The 14,076-nt window shown below is 44.1% G+C and overlaps 1 protein-coding gene across 1 annotated transcript; it reads right to left on the bottom strand.

The window, feature by feature from the left end:
* Positions 1-11,503: 11,503 nt before the first annotated feature.
* On the bottom strand, positions 11,504-14,076 carry COQ7 (coenzyme Q7, hydroxylase). The gene is made up of 6 exons (XM_048962192.1): positions 13,963-14,076; positions 13,654-13,853; positions 13,440-13,554; positions 13,189-13,328; positions 11,729-11,797; positions 11,504-11,637 (listed from the first exon to the last, which is right to left on the bottom strand). Exons 1-6 carry the CDS (start codon positions 14,036-14,038, stop codon positions 11,560-11,562), a joined length of 678 nt encoding a protein of 225 aa, XP_048818149.1. The 5' UTR covers positions 14,039-14,076; the 3' UTR covers positions 11,504-11,559.

Raw genomic sequence — 14,076 nt, 5'->3', positions numbered from 1 at the left:
GGTGATGGAATCAGTGCTGTGTAATTACAGCAGACCTGCCAGAGGTCCCGTGAAGGCAAAGGAGCGGTGCTTGAATGCAGGAGATTGAGCCCAGCAAACTGAGAATGCAATTGCAGCCAGAGAAAGGAGTTAAAAGGAGCTAAGCACAAGAGACAGGCTGTGCGAATGTTTGTTTTTGTGATTTCTCTTCATATGAAACAAACCATTACTTCAAGTGCATCAAGCTGTGCTTTGCAGAAAGCACTCAGCTGAGCAGCCACAATGCTGCCCCCAGAGAAGTCAAAGCGGGTAACCAAGGCCAAGCAAAGTGAATTACTTCAAAAGCAACCAAAGCAAAAATGTTTAGAAAGCACATCTGTGCTGGTATGAAATCCATCCTTTAAGATGCTATATTGAAAAACACCACTGAACTATATAAACCTATTGGCCCATAGCTTCAGTTCTTAATAGCATCTGCTTCTTTACACCCCCAAGCCAGCACGTTTCATGTCTTCAGGTCTTGCTATTGGCACACCAGCTTTGGATCCAGCCTGTACTCTCTCCTCACGCAGGGCTGATGTGATGAGCTGCACACAGTGCTTGGCAGACACACGGCCACATCTGCAGGAGGCAACAGAGCTGTGCTGAGGCCTGGAGCTCCGCAACATGGCCGGTGCAGCAGGACCTGCACACAGGGAAAGCTGCAGTCCCCCACAGCCATGCATGGAGGTCCTCTGGCTGGAGAAAATCCAGACATCACCTGAGCTAGTGGGACATGAGCCAGGGTTGTCTAACAGCAGTGTTCCAGCTGCTTCAGGGGAGTGCAAGCTGGGGCTCAGCATACACCTGTATGTCTCCCAGGCAGTGGTGTGGTAGGCTTGCTCAAGATGCCAAGTAGCAGGTTGTACTCAATAACCATGACCCCAAAATCAGGACCCGAGTTAGCTCACAATTTTGATTTTTATCTCCACGGTTTAAATTACCAGCCTGTCCTTTCTCACCTTTCAGCCAGCAGCAAGGCAAGAACTGTGGAGCCTGGGCTGGTGGCCTGTCTGCAGAACCTAGGCTGCTTCAGCACACTCTGAGCACAGGCCAGCTCTCTGGACAAAACACTGAGTATGTCAGATGTTGGAGACAACAGGAACAAGCAACTGCCCAGTTTTGCTGTCAAGACCTTACTTGGAAATTGCCATTTAAAGAGTGACTCCATCTCCCCAGTCCCCCAGGCTAACAGCATTTCTGGCTGCTGTACCAGAAACAAAGGGGTCAAACACAAAACTACTTCCACTTACCGAATAGCAAGAAGTGTCATTTCTCATTACCCATCGTTCCAGTCCTACCAAAATTACTCCACTGGGACTCTTTGCTTTGCAATGGAAGCAGTTCATCCATGTTATTACATCCTATCAACAGTCTGCATTTTACAGCTCATCACAGAGGAAAATAAACAAACCATGTTATCTTGTCTGGAGTACAAGCTCCTCTTGTTTCAGGTAGCAAGAACAGACTGAACCTGGGTACAAGGAGCAGTGGTAGGCTGCCCCTCTGCTTGGCCTCCCACTGCTGTGTGGGAGATGGACTCCATGCAATACACTCACTTCTGAGGTGGCTGTCAGATACATTTTCTGCCTCTCCCAAAAAATAACAATGCATTTGTTTGGATTAAAATAAATAAGCTTGCAAGAAAGTTATAAAGTTGATGCTCCTTTCCTCCCCCTCCCCCCCCTTAAGCAATAATCTTTTTTTTCCCCCTTCTGTATAAAAATAAAGAATGAAAGGGTTTTTTTTTATTACAGTTGCATGCTCTAGAAAAATAACAGGTTGTACACAAATAACCGTGACCTCAAGATCATAGCCAGAGAGAATGCACAACACTGATTTGTACTACCATTGTTTAAATCACCCATTGTTTAAACAAATATTATCTAAGCACTTGCTTCAGAATGCCTCATATCCAGGATATCCTGTTCATTAAATAGGGAACGGTGTTATATTTAATCACATACAACACTGAACTAAAAATGGACATCCCGGTCCATATCATTCATGTGATATTTCCAGAGGAGGTTTGTGGAGGCAAAAAGGTGTGTTGGGTGTGTGGCATCCATTAAGTTTTCCACAGCGAGCGGTATTTCATACAACCTTGTAGCTGAGATGTCAGTGCTACAGCATGCCAGACCCCGTCTGAGGTGTGAGAAAAGCAGCCTGCACAAGGAGCTCACAATCTGAGGAGGGAGAAGCAGCAGCAGAGACAGAAGGCACACACAGGTGCCAGTGTCAGTCTGGTGCTCTCACCACCTACCTGAGTCGGAAGTCCCTTCTGAGACTGAGCAACCCAGGCCTCCAGGGCATGTCCGTGGATATCAAGGAGTTTGGGTGTGTAGGACTATTGTTACATATCCTCTCTTAAGGTATTTTCTATTTATTAAGTGGGATGTTCTCACCACCTCCACCTGTCTGCTCAGCAGCTATCAGCAGGGTGGAACAGCTCTGAACCAGGTAGCCTGCAAGCAGACTCAGCTTCTCTGAACCACACGTAGCCCAATACAGGATTTCCTTGCTGTAGAAGGATGGCTTCCTGAATAATTCTTACAACCAACCTCTTGTCCAAGTTGGTCTTTACTATAGCCAGAAATACACTGGCTCTGTGCTGGTGAAAAGCACAAGCACTGGTGGGCTCACCTCCAGGTTAGCAGGTTTTGTTTTCAGCACTCGTGGACTTGTTTGGAGTAGAAACTCGTGAGCATTTATAGTTGCCCATTACACTGTCAGTCAGGAAGCTACATCTTTATGTTTCCAAATAAAGACAAATAAAACAGGAACAAAAAAACCATATATATACGTGCATTAAGATATGCTTGCACACTGAGCTCTGCCCAACAAGCTGTGAAACCTCCAAGGAGCTGAGGCTGCTGCTGCTGGGGACACAGCTTCAATATGTGTGTGCTGAAAGGTAAATTTAATCACTGACTGAGATGGTTTAGCTTAATTAATGGTACTCCACTTAAACTTGTATTTGCTTCTGTCTGAGATGCACCATAACTTACAAAACTAATGAAAACTGATGGCATAGCTGATTTCTAATTTGCTGGTTAAAGCAGAGTCTTTTAAATGAGGATTATAATGGTTTCATTAGGCCGGTTTGGGGCTGTTGTGCCATTTGATCGATTTTAAAATCAATTTAGCAAGATTGGAACATTTTAAACTGATCTAGATTTTTATTGCCTGTTTGCTAGCAAAAAGAAGACATTGGAGAAAGAATGTAACACAAGTTTCACATTCTTATGTATTGCTCAAGTTTTTAGAGCACATTTTTCCCCTTGCTTCCCAAGAGGGCTTGTCTCACACTCCCCCTCCAACTAATTCCACAACCAATTCGGTTGAAATTCAAAAAAGCAGAAACCCAAAGTGTTACTGTGTGTTTTCATGCAAGGAAGTTCCCATTGGTGTCCCCAGACCAGCCCTGCCCTGCTGGCTCTCTCTGCTCATTAGCACGAAGGCCAGAGACTTGTCAGACACTCAGAGCATCACCTCTTCTTTTCCACATTCAAAACCACAACTTCTTATAAAGCAGGTTGAAATTTCTCTCACTTTCACTGCTGCATGCATAAACCCCTTCCACTAGGATTTATGAATTTACCCTGGCAGAAAGCCTAGTGTTAGAGAGCAAAAATAGCTCCTTGGTGATCACGATAACCTTGACGCCATCAAACAAACCAACTCGCTTCTATTTCGCAGGCACATAGAGCAAGGGAGTCACATTGCAAGTAGGGCAGAAAAGGCAGATGTTCTGCCCCAACAGCACGCATTCTGTAAGGCTGCAACATGGAGGCAGCTTGAGGAAGCCTGGTGCTAAACCCTTACCTCATCCTGCCAAGCAGCACAGTGCCTGGCACAGGAGATGTCTGCACGTGTAATTATTTATAAAGGTATTGCAGTGTCAGAGCCCAAAACCCTGCCTGCAAAGCCAGAGCTGGTCTCTCCCCAGCATCCCTCCACACCAATTTCTCAGACTGCGCCCTTTAACTAAGATTAAATGTTCCCAGATCGATAAAAAGCAACACAATTACCTTATTAGAAATACAGCAAGTGCAGCATATCCCTAGTTTTGTTTGAGGCCAGTCAGATTAGCTCATTAAACAACAGCTATTTTTACATCTGGTGTCACAGGTTTCCTTATTAGTACAGTGCCAACCACTTGAACAGAGATAGGATCATCTTTCACATTCTATCTAATTTAATTTAAATCTATTTTTCTCCACTTACCATACAGAAAGCATCATCTTTGCTCCCTGGAGCTGCAAAATGCAAGCTGTCCTGCTCATCTCACACAGGTGCAAATGTGAAGCTGAGCCCACTAAAACTGCACAGGCTGCATCCCTGAGACCAAGATGGAACATGAACGGGCTTTACAGTCAGTTGGTTCACAGCTGTGGCTCATTTCCTGCTTTACTTCTAGGAATGTGCTCCATCCTCTGCTCTCTTGCTCCCTGCAAACAGTGCATTCAGTGGCCAGGTTTCCCATCTCAGCAGGATGGAAAGGGGATGTGGATGAGGTCCTGCATGAGTCAGTTGTTGGCATGAGTCAGTCCTGTGGTAGGGGCTTTTACAAGAGATTTTGCAGGTGTGACCCCAGGACACCTTCCAGAGGACATGCTTTCAGCACCAACATGAGGCCTCAGCAGGCAGCTTCTCACCAGCGCCAGCCTCATGCCCGTGAAAGCATTGCATTCCCTAGCACAGAGGTCTCCAGCACCTCGGGGTCCCTTCTGAATGAACATATTCATAATTAAAGGAGAACATAAATGTTTGGAGAAACCATGGAACAACAAAGATCACATTGAAAACGTTCCGGCAAAACAGGTGGGCATCTTTATGTCGTCACAGCTTCACGACAGCAGATGCACTGCAGAGCAGACATTGCAACCATTTGCTGATCATCACAGTAACAGAAACAACGGACATCCATGGTGATCTGAGAATAAAAAAGTTGAATTGAAAAATGAAGAGGAACAGTCACCCACATAAAAAAAATACTTCTGTTCAAATTGTGGCTCTTAAAGTGACACCATCCTATGCAAGTTACTCCCTTCCTGTGTCTCTGCTCTGCCTGCTGCCATGGCATGCCTGGCGATAGAGGCTTAAGCTGGACGAATCCCATCCTCCCCTTGAGAGCACTCTGATACTGAATGTCACATTCAGAATTTCTATCCCTTCTGCTTCACTGTGGCTATAGCTGTTCTGGGAGCCAAACAGGTGAGAGCTTTAGCAGCTCATCTCTGTGGAAAGACTTTGAGTCGCTCAAGAATTGTAAAATACCAAGGGCAGCTTCTGAACTCATGAAGAGATTCAATTTCAGCACCAGCCTTTGGCTCTGGAATCAATGGCCTATTCTGCTTCTAGGTCAGCTTCTTCTCAGATGTATTGGTTATAAACCTAGGAAATATATCTAAATATCACTCCTAAATACATTAGAGCACGATGAAATATTTACAATGAATGAATGCCTCATTGGATTAATTTCCCTCCTTTTAATGAATCATTCATGAACTTCTGGAAATCTATCTCACTTCAAGTTGTTCACCAAGTACCTTGAACAAATAGTTTTTAACCAATGGGTTTCTTGGACACCATTTGCCTCCATTGTCCTCTCACCGTGGTTTGTGCTGGGTGTGCAGCTATGGTTTTGATTTGTTGCCTGATAAGATGACCATATATATATAACAACTACAAATGCAGGTATCTGTATGAAGAACAGTCACCCTCCATCCATCCGTCCAACCAACAAACCAATTGATCAAAGAAGATAGGGGTAAAAAGGTAGTAAAAATATAACCTAGTTTTCATTGTACTTACTTATTTATTTTTGTATTTAGTCTCAGTGGAAAAATCAGTACCAAAATACCGTTTACTAAAATCTCACTGACTAATAAGATCTACATCCCAGGATACACTTTTAGGGGAGTATTAATAATATTCCCTCCTTGCATGCTGTGACTGGGTAAAATCAGATATTTCTTTCACTGTGATGGAAAAGCATCCTCCAGTTGCTCTCACAGGATGGAGTCATTGAGATGAACTGTAAATATACATTCAAATAAATAATAATCCAATCCAACTAAAAAAGTGCCTGTGCATATGAAATAAGCAGATGTGGTTTTCAAGGAGTTTCTGCAAGATGTTGGGATATAAATACTGGAAGTTACAGCTTTGAAGTGACCTGGAAGGAAATACTGAAGCATTATGTGATTCCTACAGGTCACTTCAAAGCCATGACATGACATAAGTGTTCATATTCCAAGACTTTTGCAACATCATGGACAAGCAACGCGACAGCTAGATCAATGACTGCTAAAGCAGCTGATTGCCAACAACACAAGCTGAAAGCTGGGCTGTACTTCACCATTTGGGTTCGTCCATGGATTGTGCAACAATAGGAAAGATCCAAGTTTTCATGTCAGCATACCAGAACAAAATCTGTTGCTGGTCACAAACCTGAAACATCCCATGAGTGTTAAGATTCACACCACAGCTGCTGGAGAGGAGCATATGTTCCAGCTTATGCTGTATTAGTACTTGTGCTGCATGGATCTGCTTTTATGAGAAATGACAAGCAAATACAACCAGATCTGGAGTCTGCCTATAAACACATGTATCTGTCATTTTCCTTTGCAAGGCTCAGCTCTGATAAGAGAAATCACTTCTCATGCATAATCCCCCTAAACATATGCCTGATATCTTGCTAGATTCCCACACTGTATGTAAACAACTTGTGTCACTTAATATTGAGATGTAATTATTTCTCATTAGCAAATAACCCTCTGATATTTGGATGAAGCATTTGAAGAGCAGATAGTTCCTGCATTCAGAAATTTAAAATAATAATAATAAAAAAAAATTAAAACACATTTCAGTCACTCTAGAGTGTTCAAGCAAGTTACATTTTCCCTGCTAAAGTCTGAACCAGGAAGGATGGTAGGTAAGAGGGGAAGACAGAAGTAGTAGTCAGTTCATGGGCTGGGAATGTAACGAGCCATCAGCTGTGCTTGCAGAACTGCCTCACCATGGGCAGCAAGTCTGCTCCCAGTGAGGAGTTGTGGACCTGGGGTAAGAACTGTGTCCAAAACACCACATCAGTGAATCCCTGTAGATCAGTCTGGATGGATGAGGCTAACCGTAAACAGGGACAAGCTGTTTATCTCAGCAGGAGGCTGGATACGTAAAAGGGAGGTACCAGGGCACCTGGCAGGGCTTTGGGAAGAGCAGGCCCAGGCCAGGGTGACTGCTGGGAAACACCAACATCAACACCACAGTACCGCAGTGGGCAACACAGGCTGGGGCTGGTTGGAATTCTCTTCACAGATGCAGAGTGTGCTTTGGGTTGGAAGGGACCTGAGAGATCATCTCGTGCCAACCATCCTGCCACAGGCAGGGACGCTTCCCACTGGGCTGGCTGCTCCTTTCCCCATCCAGCACAGCTTGAAGCGCTGCCAGGGATGGGGCATCCACAGCTCCCCTGGCAGCCTGCTCCACTGCCTCGCCACCGCCAGAGGAAACAAGTTCATCCCAACACCCAATCAGTATCCAGTCTCTTTTATTCTAAACTCACAGCCCTATCACTCAGTGACAGGACTCACGTGTCCCATTACTGCCTTCCTGATAAAGAGTCCCCTCTAGCCTTCTCGGGCTGAACAGGTTTCCCTGGAGACAGCCCCAAACCACCACTCCCGTCCCCAGGGAGCCAGAGGAGCCTCATGGGCAGGCAGAGCACAGGGCAGCAGCAGGACCTTCTGCCCAGGGCTGCAGCCACAGCCCCAGCAATACTGAGCGCAGCAGGGACCGCTCAGCCCGGGTGTCCCGGCGCCCCAGGAAGAGGAGGGCCTCCAGCGCCCGGGGCACTTCGCGGCCCTGCAAGAGGCCGCCCCAACAGCGCCATTAGCAGGGACTGCATCCATCTTTGTTAATAAATATAAAAAAAACGAAGTACATGACTATTGCATTGCATTGTCAGTGACTCAGTCACAGAGCTCAAGGCAGAGCCTTGGGTGCTTCTAGCTATGGAACATGCTGTTCTTGTTCTTGTGCTCAGCAGTCCCCAGCATGTTTCTCTTAGGCACTGAGACCAGAAAGCAGAGCTGAGCTCTGCCCTGTTCTCCCAGTGAAGAGCTGCGGGCCACCATGACGACTCCCACAGCCTCCTCTTCTCTAGGCTGTACAAAACCATGGGCCTCTCTCACTCCCATACCTTTTGTCTTCCAGACTCCTTCCCACCATCACAGCTCTCCTTTGGATGTTATGACATTATTTTAAAAATGTATCATCAATTACTGAACATCCTTACACTGCCATTCACTCAGGGCTAATGAATGAGAGCAGGAAACCAATAGAATGTTACATTTACTAAAGCACAGCATAAAACAGAAGGATATCTTGAACAATTTTGGAAACAATAGCACAAAAAAAATATATTCCTGCTTCATGGTAATTGGATATTTTATTAATATGGAATAAACTTGCCTTTTATTAACACAATCACACTGCTAAGAAATTCATTCTGTTCTTCTAAAATCTTCCAATGTAGTTGTTTTAGAGACCTGGTACCACCAAGCCTGTTCCAATGACCTGCTGACTCCGTTATCCAACACTGGCTCACAACTCCAAACATACATGCCAACAAGCTTTACCCGACGCAATCCATCTCCCCAGCCAAGCTGCAGCCAGCCTTTCTCTCTTGTGAGAGCAAGTGAGCCACACAGATTCAGTCCAGACAAAGCTCAAGCCCATTATGTCTGCCATTTATCTTGTACCAGTAATATTTATCATCTCAGAGAATGATTTAGCTCTCTGCCAAACAATCTTACAAGCTTCATTTTATATAACTTCTGGTACAACTTCCATTCAGCGTATGTCAGCATCATTACATCAACTGCAGACACAGGCTGGATCTTTGCCCAGCTCAAGTGTGGCATCACGACCAACACGCACTGCCCACAGCCAGACCACGCTGCTGCAGGTCACACAGCTCTGCCGTGCAGGCAGCTTTCTGCGTCTGAAGGGTCACAGTTGGACGTGCAGGGCCATCGGCCCTTTGCACAACAGTCTGACCAGGCTCCTTTTCCTCAGTCAGCACAACCCGAGCCAGACCAGAGTTGACTGGGAATCACTAAGATAACAAACTTGCATAAGAGAGGTGTTTCAGCCTCTGCCTGCCATTTACCCCTATGGGGCAGCTGCCACCAGCATTGCCTGGCATCCAGTCCTAACCTAAGTAATTGACGGCACAGAGTTGTTTTTTTAGCATTATTTAATACTCAATTACTAAACACCATGACTTAAACAACTGCATTGCGCATTCTTTAAACACTTGCTACCTCATTAGCCACTTTAATTAATCATTCTTTCATACTTATTCAGATAATATAGGAATTTTCCACATTCCACCATATCAACGCTTCGGGGCAATTAAGGCAAGGAAATTGAGACTTGCATTGGTCAACTTTGGAAAGACATCTTAAGTTTCATATGATCTCCCTTTAAAAAATTCCCACTGACATGCATGCTGCTCACAACTGTCTAGGGGTGAGACAAGAAAAACGGGAATCCCTTAGAGGTCCCCCGTTATTATGCAGCCCCTGTGCAATCAGCCATTTAGCTTTTGAGTTCCTGAAGTTATTCCAATGGATGGGCAGATCAGTCAGAGACAGAACCAAATGCCACATTGTTCAGACAATGCAAATAACATTTGCAGTTTGAGTACAGACAGGCCAGGCCTGTAATGTTTTGATAGAAATTATTCTCAATTTACAAAATGCCAGTGTAATTAATCATACAGGAGTTTTTGCATTAAAGACTTAAGTTTCCAATCTAGACTCCTTCACAAAAAGAGGGAAAATAATCCTTTCATGACTAATTAGACACTGATCAGTAGCTACACATACCAAAGGAGCTCCTCAAAAAAACACAGGATCAGAGATGTACTGGATTACCTGCTGTCCAAACCCTTGCCAAGCCCCCAGATGCAGGTCTTGGACTCCTGCCCACACCTCAGCATTGCTTATCCTCCTCTGGTCTCAAAGCAGCTACAAGGTCAGTCCACAGAATTTGGCCAGATGAACAGAACTGGAAATTGCACACACAGACAAACTCAATACAACCATATAACAGGCCGCACGTAATCGTATGGCTTTGCCAGATGAGGTAAAATACAAGATTGGCAAAGGTGAGTGCATTCCTCATGACAGTTAATGGGCAACACAGCTACTGTTTTACTTCTTGGTTTCCAATTCTTTCCCTTTCAGCTAGGCTTACATGCATTACATTCCACTTCCAGAGCTGACCCCATTGCTTTGGCTAAAAAAATATTGACTTCTTACACACCGTGGCTTTTAACCACATAAAGACATAACAAGTTCTGCTCTCTGATCTGCCATTATTAATTATTCTTATTAGGAAAAACACACACACACACACACACACACAAAACCTCTAAAAATTGGAAGACTTTTAAGACTGGGAAACAAAAGGTAGCTTACAGCGCTTAAACAAGCTGAGCTGTTCAAGGTTTTAGAAGCACAGATAAAAGGCTGTGTCACCTGCACTATTATTCATAGGGTCTTCCTTGCCATGTATGATAAAAAGACAGTGCTCTCCAGGTATATAATATAAGTCTCTGTCAGGGACTTTTAAGTGTTGGCTAATAACTTTTTAAGACCTAACAAGCAAGAGATGCAATTATGCAGAAAATGCTTTTCCTCCCTACTGGTTTACAACATACTAATTCTGCTGCTGTATTTTTATCATCTCTGGTTAGAGTTTAACTGAGCAGATACAATGATATCTGTCTCGGGCATTTTTACTGCTCCAAGGCAGAATGTCAGCAGGAAGCATGCAAAAATAATTTCAATACGGAGTGCCACTGAAGACTGGAACCAAAGGAAGATAAACTCGAAAGCTGTAAGAGAACATGAAGTGCAATTCCACAGGTGCTCCAAGTTGCTCTCTCCACTCGCTTCATACATCCATTACTTCTGTGTACACAGAGAGCAGAAGCAAGGGAAGACAAACAAAAAATCCAAAAACTGAGACAAAATAAATGAATAAGTTGGCAAGACTTGAAAGATTTTAATCTTATAATCACAATCTTTATTTGAGGCAGAGCAAACAGAAGTGCTCGCTTCATTTTACTTTCCCAATTACAATTTTAAAATATCCTACTTATTCAATATTGATGATTTTAAAATGAGCTAATAAGTTCCAACTTACTTCAAGTATATATAAATTTGAAGGCAATGGAAAACTTCCTACGTTGATGTGTGTGGATATGTATGTAACACATACCCACAGTACGTATGTAAATACATGCATATTTTACTGCCACCTTGTGAACAGTTTCTGCCAGTTCTCCCATTGTTCCCATTCATCCCAAATGACTCAAGTGCAGATTTTTTTTGAACAGGTTCTCAATGTGACAAAATCAGATATGGTTGAAACAGATGCTCAATTAAGAAAATTGTACAAATCTGAATAAAATAAAGATTTTGTTTCACAGTTTATTACTGCAAGCATCATTGGAAAATAGCACTAAATTCTTTCTGATAAATATATTGCAGCTTTGCACCCAAGCTGTATCACCGTCTTCAAAACAGAATAAGCTGGTGCCTGTAAAAAAAGAACAAAAAGATAGAAGTACCTAGCAGGGTGGAGTTTTATTTGAATTAGAACAGCACCAATTAGTTAACACTGTACTTACTCTCTCTGCATCGTGCTCAAGCCCAGTGTCATGGTGCTCCAGTTCATCATCCCGACATTGCTTTATTATCTTTAAAAATAGCAAGTAATTATTAAGTCTTTGCAGAAGAGTCAAGGCAGCTGAACATAGGACTACAGCCCGTTGGTCATTGTGTGCACCAGGGCAAGCCCAGGTCTCTCAGAAGCTTCTCCAAATCTTCAACTTCCAAGAAAGGGATTATTTATATCATCTCCCAAAACTAAAGTTACTTAAATGTTCTGCAAAAGCATTGAAGAAAACTAAGCTACTGTGATCTCTGAGGTCCTTTTCAGCCCAGGCCATTCTACACCACTATCTCGTTAAAAATTTTAAGAAAATTTGTATGTGTTGAACCAGTCAGTCACTATGACTACAACTGTTACTCTGACAATTCAATTGACAACATTGAAGCATCTGCCTTGACAGATAATCAGTAAGGGTATTTCCTTGTAACCCAACACAGCTTTTGCCCATTTCAGCATAGTCTGAAGAACAGTGTTTTTCTCCTCTACTTTTTCCAACTAGGACAAAAAGATCTAAAGAATTTTCTCTTGGTATGACTGGAGATAAGCAGGACAGCTTAATAATATGGTCAGAACATACCTTCAGCCACCGTCCTCATCCAAGAAATTTGCTTTCATTACTGTTTCTCATGCTGAGACTGTGAATAACCTTACTACTCAACTCTTTCCTCTATATTTTGCACTCATATACTAGCCTTTATTTTCATAGGCAATATTTTCCTCATGAACATCAGCACAATCTGGTGCCATGAGGTATTACTCCTATAACACAAATACAATTTGGATGGAAGCAGACTGTCAGCGTGTTAAATTAGACACAACTGAACACAGTAACATTCAGCAAGGAACCAGAAATGTATACACAAGCTGTAGAGTAAGCTCCTACCACAAATGAGCTGAACTTGCAATATCTGAGAACAGTTCAGCCCTTCATAAACACCCTACAGAAGGGCATCCTAAAGTGACACCTAAAGTAGTTGGGAAATAATTCTCTTGCAAAGCTAACAAACACAAGCTCCTTCCTTCCTCTGAGCAGCGTTCAAAACTAGACTCACTATTAGTAACATTTTGCTTATGCTAGACATGGTTATGTAGTCACTGTTTTCCCTTTTCTCCCTTCTAACTTCTTCCTTTCAGTTAGAAGTAATCACAATTAAGGCCCAGTTCTCCCAGTGAAAAGGAGAGCAATGAAGCACTGAAAAATGAAGTTAATCTAACGTACGTTTTAGTTTGCTGCTCAATAGGCTTAGTACTGCTAGAGGAAGAGCCATCTTTTTATCCTAAAATTTCTACTGACTTTAGAATTCTAAACAACAGAAGAGAGAGATGCTGGAAATCCAGATTGGTGCAATATTTTAAAAGTCACGTCACATTATGAAGTGCAATGAATTTCTTACGCTCTTTTTAAGCCACAGTTACCTGCATCAGTTCTTTGTACTTTTCTGGATCTTCATCCATTAGAGTTCGGATCTGGTTGTTATAGTGGTCTGATATGCTCTCTTCCACAGCCACTGTGCAAGCCATTGCACCCTTCTTTCCAAGTAGAGAGCTTCCAGCCCCTGTGATTGCAGTACCAAACGCATATAAACAGTGACATCTGAAACAACATTAATAACTTAAGCACATGAAGACTTCCAAAACCAACAACAGCAAAAATAACATAAACTCACCTAAAACAAAGCCTGCTACATTCCAAAAAGGCAATAGGACAGTAGGTCGGACTCTGTATGCAATCATTAACTCATTAAACTTTTTCAGGTGTTCCTTTTCTTGATTCCACATTTGCTGCAACAGAGCCAAATGTCAGCAAAGACCCAAGAAGTTAAGCTCTCTGCTACAACCAAGCAGCGCAACACAAACCAGCAGGGCTCAGGTCCCACGCACCTGGATGAGCGGCCCCGCGGTCGACCTGCCCAGCACGGCCATCTGCCCGGCGTAGATGCGATTAGCACCGTACTCCCCGGCATGGTCCACGCGGATGATGCGATCTACGACGGCTTTGTTGACGCCGTCTGGAGCCACCCTCGTGCTGCAGGGCCTCAGGGACGCCCCGTCGGCGGGGAAAGGCCGCCTTCCGCAGCGACCTGCCGAAGGGACAGAGGTGAGCGGGGCTCTGCCGCCGTCCGGCCCCGGCTGCGAGGGCCCAGCCGAAAGGCCCCGGCCGGCCGACAGCGGGCAGCGGCGGCTCCGTACCCGCAGAGCCGCTCAGCGCTCGGTGCCGCCCCAGTGAGCACCGCAGCGCCGGAGTCAGAACTGCGACCGCCGCCATCCCGCTGACCCCGACGCCTTCTGCGTCGCGCTTGCTTA

The sequence above is a fragment of the Lagopus muta genome, chromosome 15, assembly GCF_023343835.1.
Source record: "Lagopus muta isolate bLagMut1 chromosome 15, bLagMut1 primary, whole genome shotgun sequence".
NCBI classification, from domain to species: Eukaryota; Metazoa; Chordata; class Aves; order Galliformes; family Phasianidae; genus Lagopus; species Lagopus muta.
The sequence above is the reverse complement of the archived record's forward strand: the minus strand, read 5'-3'. Positions and strand labels throughout refer to the sequence as shown.